This window comes from Lathamus discolor, chromosome 2, assembly GCF_037157495.1.
Source record: "Lathamus discolor isolate bLatDis1 chromosome 2, bLatDis1.hap1, whole genome shotgun sequence".
Lineage (NCBI taxonomy): Eukaryota > Metazoa > Chordata > Aves > Psittaciformes > Psittacidae > Lathamus > Lathamus discolor.
The window spans coordinates 137,173,749-137,190,811 of record NC_088885.1 but is presented as its reverse complement, the minus strand read 5'-3'; the positions used below and the strand labels follow the sequence as shown (position 1 = coordinate 137,190,811).

Here is a 17,063-nt window from a genome sequence, read left to right as displayed (position 1 = left end):
TCTGACTCTGTATTAACTTCTAGTTACTTTTCAACTGCCATTTAAGAGACAAAATATTATCAAATAATTTTACTATTGCAGGACAAAATAAACAGACATTTATCAGTATAAACTTACTATTATTTATTTCAAATCACAGAGTCATAGAATAGTTAGGGTTGGAAAGGACCATCAAGTTCCAACCCCCTTGCCATGGGCAGGGACACCTCACACTAAACCATGACACCCAAGGCTCTATCCAACTTGGCCTGAACACCACGTCATGGAGCATTCACAACTTCCCTGGGCAACCCATTCCAGTGTCTCACCACCCTAACAGGAAAGAATTTCTTCCTCTTTATATCCAAGGAGGAAGAATCTAAATCTAATCTAAATCCAATCTAAACTTCCTCTGTTTAAGTTTTAACCCATTACCCCTTGTCCTATCACTACAGTCCCTGACGAAGAGTCCATTCCCAGCATCCCTATAGCTCCCCTTCAGATACTATAAGGCTGCTATGAGGTCTCCACGCAGCTTTCTCTTCTCCAGGCTGAACAGCCCCAACTTTCTCAGCCTGTCTTCATACTGGAGGTGCTCCAGTCCCCTGATCATCCTCGTGGCCCTCCTCTGGACTTATTCCAACAGCTCCATGTCCTTTTTATGTTGAGGACACCAGAACTGCACACAATACTGCAAGTGAGGTCTCACAAGAAGAGAGTAGAGGGGCAGGATCACCTCCTTCGCCCTGCTGGTCACACTCCTTTTAATGCAGCCCAGGATACGGTTGGCTTTCTGGGCTGTGAGCTCACACTGCAGCCGGCTCATGTTCAGTTTCTCATCAACCAACACCCCCAAGTCCTTCTCCCCAGGGCTGCTCTGAATCTCTTCTCTGCTTAACCTGTAGCTGTGAAATGGCATTTAACAGTCGCAAGTTAAGATCAGGGTCCACAGTGCTGCCCACTGCACAGATGCACAGAGAGGAACATGCCTTTAGGGCCTCACAACTACAGACAGATAATGGACAAACAATTGGAAGAGGAGGGACCCACATGTGACAACTCCAAGTGATTCAGTTGCCACATGAAAGACATTTCAATTAGCATGACCACTCGGCTCCTTTCTTCTGACGCTACAAAAAGGAGTGGTCAGATGTTTGCTGCAGTGAAGCAAACGGTCATATTACAAAAAGTCAACTGGAAATCAAAGTGGGAAAAAACCCAAAACAACAACCAAAAAATAGCCTCAAGAACATACTAAAGAGTAAACACACCAGTTATATAGAGAGCACAGTGACAGATGCTGACACCAGTGAGTCTGGTAGGAAAATTCCTATTTTTCTGAGCCATGCAGTTCTGCTTCCAAAAGTTCTACTTTTAAAGATGTGTTTGAAATGCGTTGGTATTTTTAAAGTACAGGAAAGCAAAACAGTTATAAACATTAACAATTACTGTATCTGGTATGCTAGTAATAAATACCTGAAAATGACTGTTCTCAGTTTATTTTTGTTCACACGCTAACACAGCTAGCATGTCTCTCTCTATAAATCTCATGTAGTGACTCTGAAGATCCATCACCCATGTAACCTATGAAATAGCTTACACTGAGCTACTATAGGTTAGCAAACCTTAGGTAAGTATTGACAATTTTCTGTGTAGACAAAATGCTTAGCATGGGAAAATACAGGGAAGTCCAGATGTGTAAAATTTTCTTGTGAACATACCTCAATAGAAAATTTAAAGTTCACTTTGAATATTTAGTTTTTAAACATACACCCGCTACAGATCCTTTGGTTTCTTAATGTGACACCTGAATGAATGCCAATTTCTTAACATCTTTTGATGAATTACCATTCTAAGCAGACAGCTGAAACAGAAGAAACTACTATCTGAAGAAAAAAAAAAAAAGTGGAATCAAGAGTACAAAACACCTTTTAGAAGACTATGTTGATTTCTCAGTACACAGAATTATCATCAGGAAAAGTAGCTGTATTAGCAATTCATATGTTCAAATCCTGTTCATGCAATTAAAATGTTTAATTGGGTGTAGTAGCATTGGACTAATGGTGTTACAAGCTACATTTTCTATTTAGTGAGATGCTTACACACTGATTTATCAATAAACCTAAGCATAGAATATGCCTACAGTACAGTTTTCAGATTTAGAAATATTAGCCATGGGCCTTGATCAGCATTTTTTAAGAGACCTGAAGGCAACAGTTTCCAGAAAATTGGGGGGATTATGTTTTTCATTAGGGAAAGTCTTTAGAAAATGAAGAGGAGAGGAGGGAAGGAGAAGGGAGCAGAGACGAGAGAACAAATTTTAGATAATGTTAATACATATAACTGTCAAAGCAAAAACGAATGCCTTATTCTCACACAACTATACCTGCAGAGATATCACAGAACAAACATGCTCCAATACCAACAGCGGCTTCAGAACAAATGAAAAAAGTACCACTGCCAAAACATATTCATCAGCTACACTGGAGACAGCCTTCCAAAATGACAAAAAAAAATATTGTGGGAAGAAGCTAGTTAACAGACTATGAAACTCTTTCTCAACACAATTATGGTTTGAATCTCATGGTATTAGAAAAACAAATAGAGATCTATCCTTTAAAATCCTTACAGGTTCTTTGTCCTAGCTGACAAACTATCCATTGTACCATTTGGTTGATACAGATGCTTAGCAGGGTCTCGAATGTGACAATACAAAAGCTGATAGTGTACTTGAGTGTCATGTTAAGGGAAGAAACTGACTTTGGAAAACATAAGCTGACTAGGTATCCACATATATTCTGACATACATTTTACATCATCTGCAACACTGTTGAAGACAGAATGCGAACAACCATATCTCTGCAAATACTGTGTTAAGACATCTCCCTCCTTGACTTTGGACTGACATGATTCTGACACTGCACGCGACCAGTAATACTCAGAGATTAAATTATGCAAAGAAAGTATAGGAGGAAACAAACCAGTCAGAATTTTCCTCTTAGTTATTAAATACTTCTGCACAGTTGAGGTTCCATAAGGCAAAGCTGACACACAGGTGCCAGCACCTAGATCCCAGAGAAGTTTTTACACTGACCATCTTTGAGAAAACCAGCTCACTGCTGCTGCCAAGCACACACCAGAGCCTGTGAGTGACTGCAGCTGAGCTCAGGAAGCACACAGGGACTTCAGCCAAGCAGAGCCCTGACAGCCCACAGCTCCATTTCTAGACCCCTGTCCTTTTGCTATTGCAAGTGACAACCACAAGCTCCTTCCTTCTGGGTTTGCTGAAGGAGTTATGCCTGGAACACAATAAAAAGTGAAGCTATTTAAACACTCTTTACATTGCTATTTAGATATAGTGTTATCAAACTAGCCAGGGAGCAAGGTATTGGGACACCTCTGGCTTTTAGCCTACCTCTTAAAAAGCCCTCTGCAAAGCACAGCTTTGGGAATGCCACCTTTAAGTGTTTCTAGTCCAAGACCGATCATTAAGCAGACAAAAGCTTGCAGAAACGACCCACTTAGAGCCCTTTACTTTGATTTAGCTATAAATGGTAATTTTCAAAACCACACATTTGCACTGTCATAGTTACATAAAATTCAGAGGGCTTTATCCACAGCATGAGTAGAGACTGATATTTGGGGCTCTGGTGTTACTAGTATGAGGAAAAAAAATGGAGCCTCTGCCTACTTCAGTGAATCCAGATGTTGCAAATGTCAGTCTCTTCATCAATTAAATGCAATTCCAAGTTAAAATTAAACTGGTATTGAAGGATCACTTACACTTGACTTCAATTTCATCATATACATGAGGCTGCAAGCAGGGGCAATTAATGAGGTAGAGTTACATAAAGTTACAACTGCCCCTTCATTCAGAAGCAGCCAAAAAGTCATCTGCGACTTCTCAATGAAGTGCCAATCCTTTCAGGATGATGGCCTTACCACATGTGCCTACACTTCCATGATTTCCATATCACGGTGACTCCTCAGAAAGCTCTTTTTTTCAAATCATTCGGAAGCCAGGCTGGGACACAAACAGTGCACTGGGCAATGAATTACGTATCAGTCCTGCTCCTCAATGATGATTTCCCAGTTATCCACTGGAACAGATCTGATGGCAACACTAACTCTACACTCCTTACTCCATGCTTACGAACAAGCCCTACTTGTTGAATACGAAGTACTTAAACACCTTGACAGAAGGCAAGGTCAGCAAAAAAGCCTACTTTTCTTAAGCTTACTATCCCATTTAATTCCTAGATTAAGGCTTTTCCTACAGCAAAGTTACCTGCTTTCAGAAGAACAGCTGAGCTTGCACAGACCACCACCTGCAGCTGCAGCAATGCTTGCAGCCAACAGTCCAGCTGTCACCTCGCCAAGCTGAAAATGCTTTCCAGAAAAAAAGCTAGTATTACCTGACTTTCAGTCCTTCCCATGCCACTTGTCTGTAGGGACAGATGTTAGACTGCATGTTTCATTCTGGTAATTTTGGGAGGTTGCATTTATCCAATGTGCATGTAGCATTTTATATACAGTTCACATACTGATAAGCTCCCAACAGGTATTTTTATAAGACGTTCTTGAAAGGAACCTTACCATGCTTCCATTCCTGTCTGCATGCTGCTCAACTGGGCTGTGTGTTCTGATCTTTCAGAAGAGTCATCAAAAAATCACAAACTAGTTTGGTTTGGAAGGGACCTTTAAAGGTTATCTAATCCAACCCTCCTGCAGTGAGCAGGGACATCTTCAACTACATCAGGTTGCTCAGAGCCCCATACAACCTTACCTTGAATATTTCCAAGGATGGGGCATCTACCATCTCTCTGGGCAATCTGTTTCATCACCCTTTTTGTAAAAAAAATTCTTCCTTATACCTAGTCTAAATCTCCCCTCTTTTAGTTTAAAAGCATTACCTCTTGCCCTGTTGCGACAGGCCCTTTTGTAAAAAGCCCCCCTCCATCTTTCTTATAAGCCCCCTTTCAGTACTGAAAGGGCACAATAAAGTCTTCTTGGAGTCTTCTCTTCTCCAGACTGAAAAACCACAACTCTCTCATCTGAACACATTTCATTTTAACACCAATGCATTGAGAACAGTAGCAACAGAGAAATGTCATATCTTCCAGAATACAACAATGAGGAAAAAACAAGTGAGACAAAGAAGCACATGAAATGATAGGAAAAACAAAATGGAAAATGTGACCAATACTCCCCCAAAACATAACTGTTCTGACTCTGGTAAACCTCTGAGACCTGTACATGCATGACAGTGGGACTTAGGAGAGTGTGGTGTGTAACACAATGATGAAATAGCCAAGAGGGCTGCACCATAATCACAAGAAAATGGCACTGATTAAAAGAAAAAAAAAAAACAAAACAAAACCAAAAAAAACCCAACCAAACCCAAGCATACAAACATCAAATATGCATTATAGACACATATATCATGCAGTTTTTAACTACTAGGTTCATCTCCTGACTTAAACTCAGGGTCAGCAAAACAGGATTCACTTTGTACGAGCTTTTTTCTGTTTCTATTGCAAATAAAACTTGCATATAATATGAATCAAAGAAACATATTATTGATACGGATAGCTCCTCAAATAAAGCTTAAAACATGCATTGACTTCTACCAGCCTAAAAGCTTAAACCATAAAGGAATTTTCACAAATTTGTTTCACAGATAACATTGGGTGCAAGAATATGAAGTGAGGGGAAAAAAATGTCATTTCTATCCAAGCCAAAATTCCCATCCTGGAGAAATCACAAAGTCTTGTTTGGTTACAAACACAAATTAACTTACACTCTTGTGTCAAAAGGATTATCTTTACTCAAAGCCAATATTCTGGAACAAAACATCAGACCTACTTCGAGCAATGAGAGGACTACTAACAGAAACACCACTTGGCATGGGGAAATACCTTTTCCTCTAGGAAAAAAAGTCTTTCAAATGAGTTTGCAGCTCACCTGCTACCAGATCTAAACAGGGAAAGATTATCATACTATTCTGACCATCTGTTTTTCCAATGAAACAAAAAATTAATTGTTCCAGTCAAAATTAGATGTGAGGCTGGAGGCAGCGCTGTCACCTGCTATGAGCACAGCAAAACTTTTAAGAGATGTTCTGACATTCAGCATCAGCTGTTCTCTCCAAGTTTCTTCCAACTGGGCCACTTTCTCCTCTCTCATCACCAGACATGCCAGAACAGTCAAAAATCAGACCAGTAAGTCCAGTATGATCCACCCATAAGGGATATAATGATGATTTTGCTAAGCCGGGTCTTTTTAATAATCATGACTCTAGTATACAGCAGAGAGCACTGTAAAGCAAGATGTATCTGCTGACTTGGGCAGCAAAGGAAACAAGTTTCCATCTTGTTTGCTGGAAATGAGAACATCTGTTCTCATTCTCTTTGAAGGGCAATCACAGAGATATTCCTGTTCATTACAACCCTTTTTGCAAATTTTCTCTTCAGCCATAAGATGTTAAGTTCAAAATGAAGCATGTATCACAGACCATAGCTGCAGTACTAATGTATTTTAAAATCAATGTAGGTGTATTTTATTAGCCTAGGGACTGGGCAACAGAAGATTTGGATCAGTCACTGCTTAAGTCCACCTAGATCTCAGCTACGGTGGCTCTACCCTCCAAATTGCCATTCACTTGCACCAGAAACTTATCCATCTGGTCAGGCAGCCAGCTGGGTCTTGGAACTAATCCAGTGAGTGAAAAATATTTATCCTTTGTTTGCAGAAATTAATACCAAACATGACTACCAGCAGCTTGCTGACAAAGGGAAAATGGGAAAGGAAGACTGGACTGCAGCAATCCCTGCAGCCTGATGAGCAGACAGCTCTGCTATGTGGGTAGTAGAGAATCACTGACCAAGGGACAGGCAGGGGCTGGGGTGGAAACCTCTGCAGCAGCTGCAGGTGTATTAGACAAGGGCAGTGACTCAGAGCCAGCACAGAATTTTCCAAGCCTATTCCTGAGATATTTTGCTTCTGAAAACCCTCTAGAGAATTTTTGCCAACAACTATTTCAAAACAACCAAAATGAACAAGTAATTAAGATCAAGTTGACTTTGTTTTCCTTCTAGGGTATCTCACAGTGCATCACTGAGGTAGAAATTGTCTGCTCTGTGTATTTTTTTGGCAGCACTGAATACATTACCTGAGATTAGTAATGTCTTTTCTGCCTTATCTAGTTGTCATAACAGAAAATATTAATAGCCTACTGGAATATATGATCAAGCTTAAAGAAATTACTAACTTCCAATTCTTTCTGCTTCCAAAGCAATAAAGAATTCATTAACCTAGAACTCCCAAGAAGTGTTTTCACAGTCTGCCATGGAAGAGCGCTTGTGTTTCGCATGGGAAAACATGACCAGAGAGAGCCCTGTGATTCAGTACAGTAAAAATCAACAAGATTAGAAATGCTAATCTCAAAACCTGTGGAAACTAGAAGGGAAAGCCATTATAGATATATCAAATTTATGCTTTGGTCTTCAAAAGACACATAAAAAAGTGGATGCTTTCCCAACGGAGTCTATTGGCTCAGATCTCATTTTAAGGCCTCAAAAAAAGCAGATTTCTTTCTCAAATGTCTATTGGCACATGCATAATATTGCGTGAGCCCCTTTTGTGGGGCTATTTAAAACACAGAGTTACTTTTGACTCACTTGTCTTACGTAAATTCACAGTCAAGTGCCTCCTCTGAAAAAAACTAACACAAAAATTAAAAGGCACAGGACATCAATATACATGTAGCAGAAGAAAGCTAGAAAAACTGGGGGAGGGTGGAAGAGTGATCTCATTCCCTTTCATACACAGTGTTCTAGCAGGAAATATACTATCATAACATTTAAGTAGGAGATCAGACACCATAACCAGCAACTGGAGAAAAAGAAGGGAGAAAATAAACCAACACAGGTATACTTAAAACCAGCACTGTTTTCTCACGTCAGTACTAAAACAGGCTGCACAAGGGTGATGACAATTCTCAATTGCACGGATGCTACATCTGTGGGGTCACAAAACAGGTTTTGGCAAATCCTGAGCTGGTAGAGGTTTGTCACTGTTGTACTGAATGCAGTATCGTCACTCAAGCAAGTTTAAAATAAATCCGATTTGTTTATATCTCCTGTAAGAAAACACAGAATCATAGAATGGTTTGGGTTGGAAGGGATTAACCTTAGATTAACCTCCTCTCACTATAAACGTAAAGATAACTGATTTAAAATTCATTTTATAGAATTGAGATAAATTTGACTGGAATTTTTATTTTCTGAAACAGCATTAGTTACTTTAAAAATTGGGGTTTAAGACCACAAGTCTCTTGCCATACCTCTGACTGCAATGGATAGTACAGAGAAACATTTTGCCAACATATATAAATAACTTCTTAGAGAAGCATTTTAATCTGAACGCCTGTTCATTAGACACTTCTATCAAATCCCTCTTGGCAGCAACAGCACCAAAGGGATTTTTGCATTTTTCTCTAACCCACTGTGGAGAAAAATCATCAAACAGATCTATCTTAATTAGATTTAAAAGACTGAGAAAATATTGCTATTATTAATACCAAGACAAGAAAAAAAATCCTAATGATACTGGATATCATTTATTATTGGATATTTGGATACTGGATGACTGAAAGCTTTCCATTTAAAAAAGATTAGATAGATAGATGATAGATAGATAGATAGATAGATAGATAGATAGATAGATAGATAGATAGATAGATAGATAGATAAATGTCACTCCCCCTGCCACCATCACTGGTCCATTTTCTCTGTCTCATAAACATAAAACAAGCCTCTTGCAAGACCAAGGCACACAAATTATCATTTTTTAAGACTACAGGCTAACAAGGTTAACATTTTTCTCAAACTGACACACAATTTTTTCTTCTACTGTAAAACCAAAATGAAAAAGAGCAGAGCATTCTCCACAGATTCAGTCAGAAATACTGAATTAATCAAGCAATTGGCATTTAGGAGATTTCAAATTACAGCTAAAAATTCACTATTGCCACCGCAGTGAATATGTAAGTGACTGAGGGTCAACTGAAGAAAGAACTTACATTTATTTCACTATTTTTGAGATTATTGCAGACATTTGTAACAAAAAAATGAAAGATTACTGCAATGCAGTTTTTGACAGATAATATTTCCTGTTGAGACAGAACAGAAAGAACTGTAAAGCTTCAAGATTGTAATCGTTTTGTACATTTCTACACACAAAGTACTTTTCTAAGCAAAATATTTCACCCCTGCAGCTGCTATCTCTTAGATGTAGTGCCATCCTTCATCTTCATCCTCCCACAGCTGGGAAGGAAGGATGAAATGAAAAGACAAAGTTTTCAGTCTTAAAGCAAGAAAGTTTTATACACTATAGCAGGAATAGATAAAAGAATCCCATGTGCATTATGAGTTTGTGCAATTATATCAACAATAAGAGACTGTGTAAGTTGCTTCCTTTCCTGATTTGGCATTAAAGACATGCAGGCATTTGAAAAACCATGCTATAAAACAAATAAGAATTTATATGAGCTTTTACTGACAGATGTCTCCCAGTAAGGGTCAATGCCAGGTTGTTCTTCCCCAGCCCAGATTTGCAATCTGCTCTTATCTGATTTAGTATCTTATTGTTCTGCTGTTCAAAAGAATTATATATATTTTAAACACCAAGACAAAGGCTTTGTATGAATCCCTAAAGCTGCAGTGGCCCTGATCCAAGCTTATCTGCACAGACTTCATCTGAAAGCTTGAAGTTTGGGTAAAAAAAAAAACTGATGGCAAGGCACAACTGAGAGATGCTATCCAAAACAGAGTGGGTATGTCTAAAGAAATGAGGCAAAACTTACGAGGAAACAAGAGACACAAGAACTCTCATGGATATAGCAGGCTTTGTAAGGTTTCTCTGGGGAAAGAAGTGTTTGAGGTTTTATTAAAAAAATACAATATAACAGAGGGAGCACCAGACGAGACTGGAAGGTGATTTTAAGAAGTGATAGTAGGTAAGCATGAGAACGATTTTTAATAAAAGCTTTCATCCTCACAGAAAAATAACCAGAGCAAAATTAACCCCAACTTCAGTCACTCTAGCTTCAATCTTATTAATTTCCCAAGCTAAAATAGAGAGATACATTCTAGATAGATGTTGATGCAAGCAATTCTTTATTTCCCCCACTAGGAATTTGTTCTACAGTAACACCAAGTGTTGCTTCATAACCCACATGTTCCCCTTTCATTGACAGATTACAACACTCTTATAGTCTTTTACTACAAAAGAGTGAGTAGAAATAGTTAAAATTAATCTAATTTTTAACAGAGGGAAAAACACAGGCAGAATTTTGAAAACTAAGGCTTACAAAACAAGAAACCAGGATTTCATGTGTTGAATGTGCATGGCCCTCTCTGAGCAGGCACTTCGGGTGCTCATGCAGGTCCCACAAATTCTGCAGATTGAAGAATGAAAGTGATCAACAAGCAAACAGAAATACACTGCTTGTATTTCAAATTTTCTCTTCAGTTTTGAGCAGACTTGAGCCTTGTAAGATACCACCACCAGATACAAAACCCTCCTCCATATCTAATGCTTCCTTAGCAAAATCTCGTTCAGCTTGCAAAACTTACTTTTTTTTTTACAGGTTACTTTTGGGGTTTTTTTTTACATCTCACTTTTCTCTCCCTCATATGTATTTTAATACATCTATAAAATATGTATATGCATATACACAGATATAAAAATTGAATATATACAAAAATGTCTCTCTTCTTACACTCTTTTCCCTTTTGCATCAATTTGAAAAAGGTAGTCATTGAAGAATAAAGTCCTGTCAAAACAAATCTAATGGGTACCAGTTACTACAATTTCAGACTCAGAAGCACTAAACCACTTTACATTCTGGGACCTCTTCATAATGGAGTGTGCTGTAAACTGGAATTAAGTATCTAATGCACCCATCTGCTATTTACGGGTTTATTCATTTGCACAGTTACCAGTCAGTGACTGCTGTCAACTCTGCTGACCACGGCTGATCACCGTGCCTCACCTAACACCGACCGTGTGTCCCCCACTCAACAGTGCGACTGCCAACTACAACTTCATGTCGCTATTTGATTTAGAATTAAGAGGAATGAGCAGGCATTTCTTGTCATGCGACTGAGCCTCCGTGTTCCTGACGAGCAGCCAAGCTAATGCCTGTCCGCCTCAGAGAAGGGCGGGAGGTCGGCGTGAGGTGGGCCCAGGAGGGCTCCAGCCCATCGGCCCCAGGCAGAGCTAGCCCGGCCGCACCCGAGGCTGCGGCTCAGCGGCTGGAGGCCCCACTCCGCGGGGGGGGGACTCCAGCACATCCTGACAGGGCTTCAAAGCAAGGCATCGGCAAGAGGAGGAGCAGGAGTTGAGCCCCCCCGGGCCGCTGGACATGGCGGCCGGCGTGCCCTCCGTGCCCCCAGTCCGGCGACAAGCGCGACTCGGGCGAGCGGCGGCGGGCAGCCTGGGGGAGCGCTCCGCGGTGCCGGCCCGCCGTGAGGGAGAGGAGGAAAAGAGACGGATGAGGAGGGGAAAGAGCAAACACGCACCTTCCCCGCGCGGACCCGGCGGCGGCACAGCCCCCTCCTCAGCCCGGCCGGCTGTCTGGGGACGGAGGAAGGAGGAGCCGCCGAGGGGCTGGGAGGGGCGGGCCGGCCCGAGGCCGCCTGAAGCCGAGTGGAACCCCTCTGGAGGCCCGCAACCAGCCCGGGCCGGTCCTGCATTGCAGGCGGGGCCGGGAGAGCCTCCCTTGCTGGCGGGTCGGGCCGTGGGCGCCCCGTAGGCTCCTTTGAGGCCAGGCAGGCCCGGCACGGACGCTCCCACCCGACCCTGCTTCTCGGGGAGGAGGCCAAAAAACTCCGTTCATGCACCAGCACCAGCCCGTCCCTGGGGGAAACCTCCTGGGTGTGGGGCTGTCTGCTGCGCTGGGTTGAGCTTTTGTAGGGTGAACGTGTTAGTGATGCAAGGGCCTACAGCAAACGGCAAGGCCAGGCTGGATGGGGCTTTGAGCAACCTGGTTTACTGGAAGGGGTTGCTTGTCATGGAAAGGCAGTTGGAACTAGGTAACCTTTAAGCTCCCTTCCAACCCAAACTGTTCCATGCTTCTATGAAGCAGATGAAGCAGGAGGAGATTTTCTGGCTCTCTACATGGTCGCAGTGGCCTTTCCACTGGGGGCTTCAGACCATGGCAATACAATATCAGTCAGTGTTGGTTTCCAGCTGTCTGAGCCAGCACTGCCTTCACACTGTTGGGGACTGATGTAGGACCTCTTCTGCTCTTCACATGGCGGCTTCCTGCACAAGTAACATTATGCTTATTTAAATAAAGGTGTGACTTTTACAAACACTTAGGTAAATGAGTGCTGTTTCTTCTGTAGATAAAATCTTAAAATACAAACATGGGTCTTAATCTTCAAACACTTGAATTTAACCTCTTGATTTGTTTTATTTAGGTCAATGGGAGTACCCAGGTGCTTGCAGGTAAGCATAGTTAGAATCAAAGCCCTTGGTGCATTTCCAAAAAGATGCTATAGAAGGAAGACAGGGAAGAATTTTGCTCTAATATTTAACATAGTACTCCTGTATTACAGAATCACAGAATCACAGAATCCCAAGGGTTGGAAGGGACCTCAAAAGATCATCTGGTCCAACCCCCCCGCAAGAGCAGGGTAACCTACAGTACATCACACAGGAACTTGTCCAGGCGGGCCTTGAATATCTCCAGTGTAGGAGACTCCACAACCCCCCTGGGCAACCTGTTCCAGTGCTCTGTCACTCTTACAGTAAAGAAGTTCTTCCTGATGTTAACGTGGAACTTCCTATGCTCCAGTTTACACCCATTGCCCCTTGTCCTATCACTGGATATCACTGAAAAAAGCCTAGCTCCATCATCCTGACACCTACCCTTTACATATTTGTAAACATTGATGAGGTCACCCCTCAGTCTCCTCTTCTCCAAGCTAAAGAGACCCAGCTCCCTCAGCCTCTCCTCATAAGGGAGATGTTCCACTCCCTTAATCATCTTCGTGGCTCTGCGCTGGACTCCTTCAAGCAATTCCCTGTCCTTCTTGAATTGAGGGGCCCAGAACTGGACACAATATTCCAGATGCGGCCTCACCAAGGCTGAGTAGAGGGGGAGGAGAACCTCTCTTGACCTACTAACCACTCCCTTTCTAATGCACCCTAAGATGCCATTTGCCTTCTTGGCCACAAGAGCACATTGCTGGCTCATGGTCATCCTCCTATCCACCAGGACCCCCAGGTCCCTTTCCCGTTCACTACTTTCCAGCAGGTCAACCCCCAACCTGTACTGGTACATGGGGTTGTTCTTCCCCAGATGCAAGACTCTACACTTGCCCTTGTTAAATTTCATCCAGTTTCTCCCCGCCCAACTCTCCAGCCTGTCCAGGTCTCGCTGAATGGCAGCACAGTCCTCTGGTGTGTCAGCCACTCCTCCCAGTTTTGTGTCATCAGCAAACTTGCTGAGGGTGCACTCAGTTCCCTCATCCAGGTCATTGATGAAAATATTAAACAGCACCGGTCCCAGCACCGACCCCTGAGGAACTCCACTAGTCACAGACCTCCAGCTAGATTCTGCGCCATTGACCACAACTCTCTGCCTTCTTCCTTTCAACCAGTTCTCGATCCACCTCACTACTTGATCGTCAAGCCCACACTTCCTTAGCTTATCTATGAGGATGCTGTGGGAGACAGTATCAAATGCCTTACTGAAATCAAGAAAAACTACATCTACCGCTCTACCATCATCCCTCCACCTAGTCACTTCCTCATAGAAGGCTATAAGGTTGGTCATACATGACTTCCCCCTCATAAAACCATGTTGGCTGTTCTTAATGACCCCCTCATCCTTGATATGCCTAGTGATGGAGTCAAGAATAAGTTGTTCCATCACCTTTCCAGGGATGGAGGTAAGGCTGACCGGTCTATAATTACCCGGGTCCTCCTTCTTGCCCTTCTTATAGATTGGTGTGACCTTTGCCATCCGCCAATCCTCAGGCACCTCGCCCGTTTCCCACGACTTTCCAAAGATGATGGAAAGTGGCCTAGCAATGACCTCCGCCAGCTCCCTCAGCACCCGTGGGTGCATTCCATCCGGACCCATCGATCTTCATGAACTTTATGCCTAAGTGAAAAGATGTCCTTCATTAGGCATGTAGCTTGAGAAGGGGGTTGAAACGCATGTTACTATAATATAATGGCTGTCCCTACCAACATGACTGCTCCACCCATTTGTTTGAGGTGGCCCAGTTGTATTTTTTCACTTGTATTTTTCAGTGCACAATCTGTATGGTACATTTTTGCAGCTGGAGCTGTGCCCTCTGTTACGCAGATCAGGAAGCATGCTGATGGGATGCAACACTATGGTGTTCTCAAACTGATGCTGTGGTTGAGAGCCCTCTTACATTGAGGGTAACAAAATAACTGTTTGAATAAAAATGTTACATAAGGAAATGGCTGTCAGAGATCTGCCTGTTTAACTGCCTCTTTCCTGTACATTCTGTATACCGTTTACATACCATGTTTTATAAGCTGTGTCTAGGACTGTACTCTGGAAAGAGATTACACACAATGATTAGTTATATAGGTATTGCTGTAAGTCATATAAGAAAATATTCCATCCTCAACGACTGGCTATTGCACCCACAACCTCTTGAACTTAACAGCTTTTCTTTTTGCTTCCAACAAGAGAGAGGGCATGGGACATGAAAACAATGTCATGTAAAACTGTACATGCATTATTTGAATTTAGGATTTGGGCTGATTCCTGAGAGTGGTTCCTTCTTTCTTTATCTGCTTCCTTTACAATTAAATCGCTTTCGAAAACTGGTTTCCCGTTTTCCCCTGAATTATGTTCCTTTATTAATCCTTCCACAGCCAAGGAGTAAGAAGGATGAGTGATAATAAGCCATCTTTTTCCCCCATCATCACGTAGCCAGAAGGATGGAGAAATCTTGGCACGGCTATCATTAATCCCAGGTCAGAGGGAAAATAACACACTACTCATGTCTTACGTTGTCCTGGCCGAGAAGCAATAAATAAGAGCAAGTAAAACCTAGAGCTCCCCCCCTCAAGCCTTGTTAGCCAGCAACATGCACAGATCTGTTCACGGGTTTGAAACTTATCAATACTCACTTAGCCTTGGGAAGGGTATTTCCATCACACCCATCTCTTACATTCTTTTCTTATATTTTGCATTATTCACTAAATGCATGAGGTTTTTTTCTCCTTTAATTTGCAGGTTCTGGACTTCTGGATTGCTATTCTTCCATCCTCAGAATTTTAATTGTAAATCAGGGAGAGGCTGGAGCTGAGGAGACCTGTGCTCAGTTTCCCAGACTTTATAAGCTACTATGGTGGGCAAAATTCTAGCGCTGCCCCTCATCCAGAAATCATATGTGTGATCCATCTCGCATACTTCTGAAGTCGTTAAGACTATTCAGTTGATTGAAGGTCTTCATATGGATGTATCTTTACAAGATTGCTGCAATTACACTGGTAGGAACAGTGTCAGAGTCTAGAACTTAATACTCAAGTAAGGGATTGGATATATATGAATGTCAAAAATAATCATAATTATCTGATTGTAACTTGGTGCTTTGGGGAGTAAGCTGGCATCTGACTCCTGGAAAGTGGAAATAAATCTGATGTGAGGACAGATGACACTTTTTACTGCTGGATTTTTATTTTATTTTTTAACCTTCTATAATATAGTATATGAAGCAACTGGTGGAGTGTGCTGTTAGGCACAGGATACTGCCTGAATGGATCCTGGATCTCCTCTGATAGGACAGTAGCTTGGCATCATGCTTCTCCCTGCACAGAGGTGCTATTTCCCTGTGCTTTGTTTTTCCAGTCCTTTTAGTCTGCATGGTTTTTGGAGCAAGGACTGCTTTGGTGGAGCTCAGAATTTTATTGAAGTCTCTGAAATGTGACTGTATTAAAATAATAAGAAGAAATCACAAGCATAGTCTCATACTAATTATTATGCAAAGTGGGGAGGAGGAGGAAAGAAAGTATGAGATTCCTTTGAAAAGCTGCCAGCACAGGTCCAAACACAAAAGGTGTTTGAAGTGAGAGCACACTGTATCAGCCTGAAAGAATTACCAGTACAACAGCTACCCTTGTTTAGAAGCATGCTCGTATTTTCCATTTTATGACATTTATTTACTTTGCCAAACTATTTTTTTTTTGTTTTTTTGACTTAATCTCCCAAAAGTCTTCTCTAGGTCCACATTGTATTTCAGTACCACTAGAAGGCATTTTCTTCATTTAAAGTTTTTCTTTGTTGCTTTGCACTGTAGGCAGGTAAAAATGGAATGCTAATCAATGCAACCTTCAGCTTTTATTTCCACTTCTTTTTCAGTTAAAGGAGCCGAGAATAAATATTGCTAAGTTTCCGAGAAGCGCTCTTTTTCAGTTCTTTCTAGGAAGTATTCCAAGCTTGACCGTGACATGTTTGTCTTTCCATTTAAACAGCCTGCCAGCAAATAAATATATTCTAATAGCACATAGAATGAGGGAAGAGGTAGGGACACTGTGAAAGAAAAACAGTAAGCGTATCATGGCATATATTCTTTACACAGTTCTGCTAGCTTTTCCACTTCTGTGTCGGAGTTGTTTTTTTCAGTTATCAAAAGCAACATCAGCTAAGAGCAGAACATCTGCCAGCAATGGGTTGGCAGGGCATGCTTGCATGGGACAAATCTAAGCTGTCCAGTGCTATTGAAGTCTACTGTCAGAAGTCGGCATTATTTGCCCCAAGTTTCTGTGCATTCTCATACTATGTTGATGTAGGCCAACAAAATTCAGCCTCACCTGCCCAAGTGAAATCTCTTCTCTAAACAACACAAGCCAGCATATAGCTACTAGCAAAATACCACTCTATACATGCTCGAAGAACACAGCAGTGTTGGCAGCTGCAAGCCCTGGGTCCTTACCCAGTGTGCAGCAGCCCTTCTGCTGTTACAGCTTCTTGCAGCAAGGACATGCAGCACCTCAAAAAAGCAGTGATGAGCACATATGCTCCA

General features: G+C 41.8%; 1 protein-coding gene across 8 annotated transcripts in view; it reads right to left on the bottom strand.

Moving 5' to 3' along the window:
• The window catches only part of CPQ (carboxypeptidase Q), a 199,817-nt gene that overhangs the window by 178,104 nt on the left and 4,650 nt on the right, over nt 1–17,063 (bottom strand). For 5 of the 8 annotated variants that reach the window (XM_065668647.1, XM_065668648.1, XM_065668652.1 and 2 more), the window contains exons 1-2: nt 11,565–11,910; nt 10,352–10,438 (exon numbers count right to left, since the gene is read on the bottom strand). The exons of 1 other annotated variant lie outside the window; for it this stretch is intronic. In XM_065668647.1, the coding sequence (XP_065524719.1) occupies nt 10,352–10,438; nt 11,565–11,738 (261 nt within the window). In that variant the 5' untranslated portion in view covers nt 11,739–11,910. Of the gene's footprint in view, nt 1–7,938; nt 8,120–9,844; nt 9,901–10,351; nt 10,439–11,564; nt 11,911–17,063 lie in introns of those variants that run through there. 2 more of the 8 variants (XM_065668654.1, XM_065668650.1) reach the window with 2 other exon arrangements.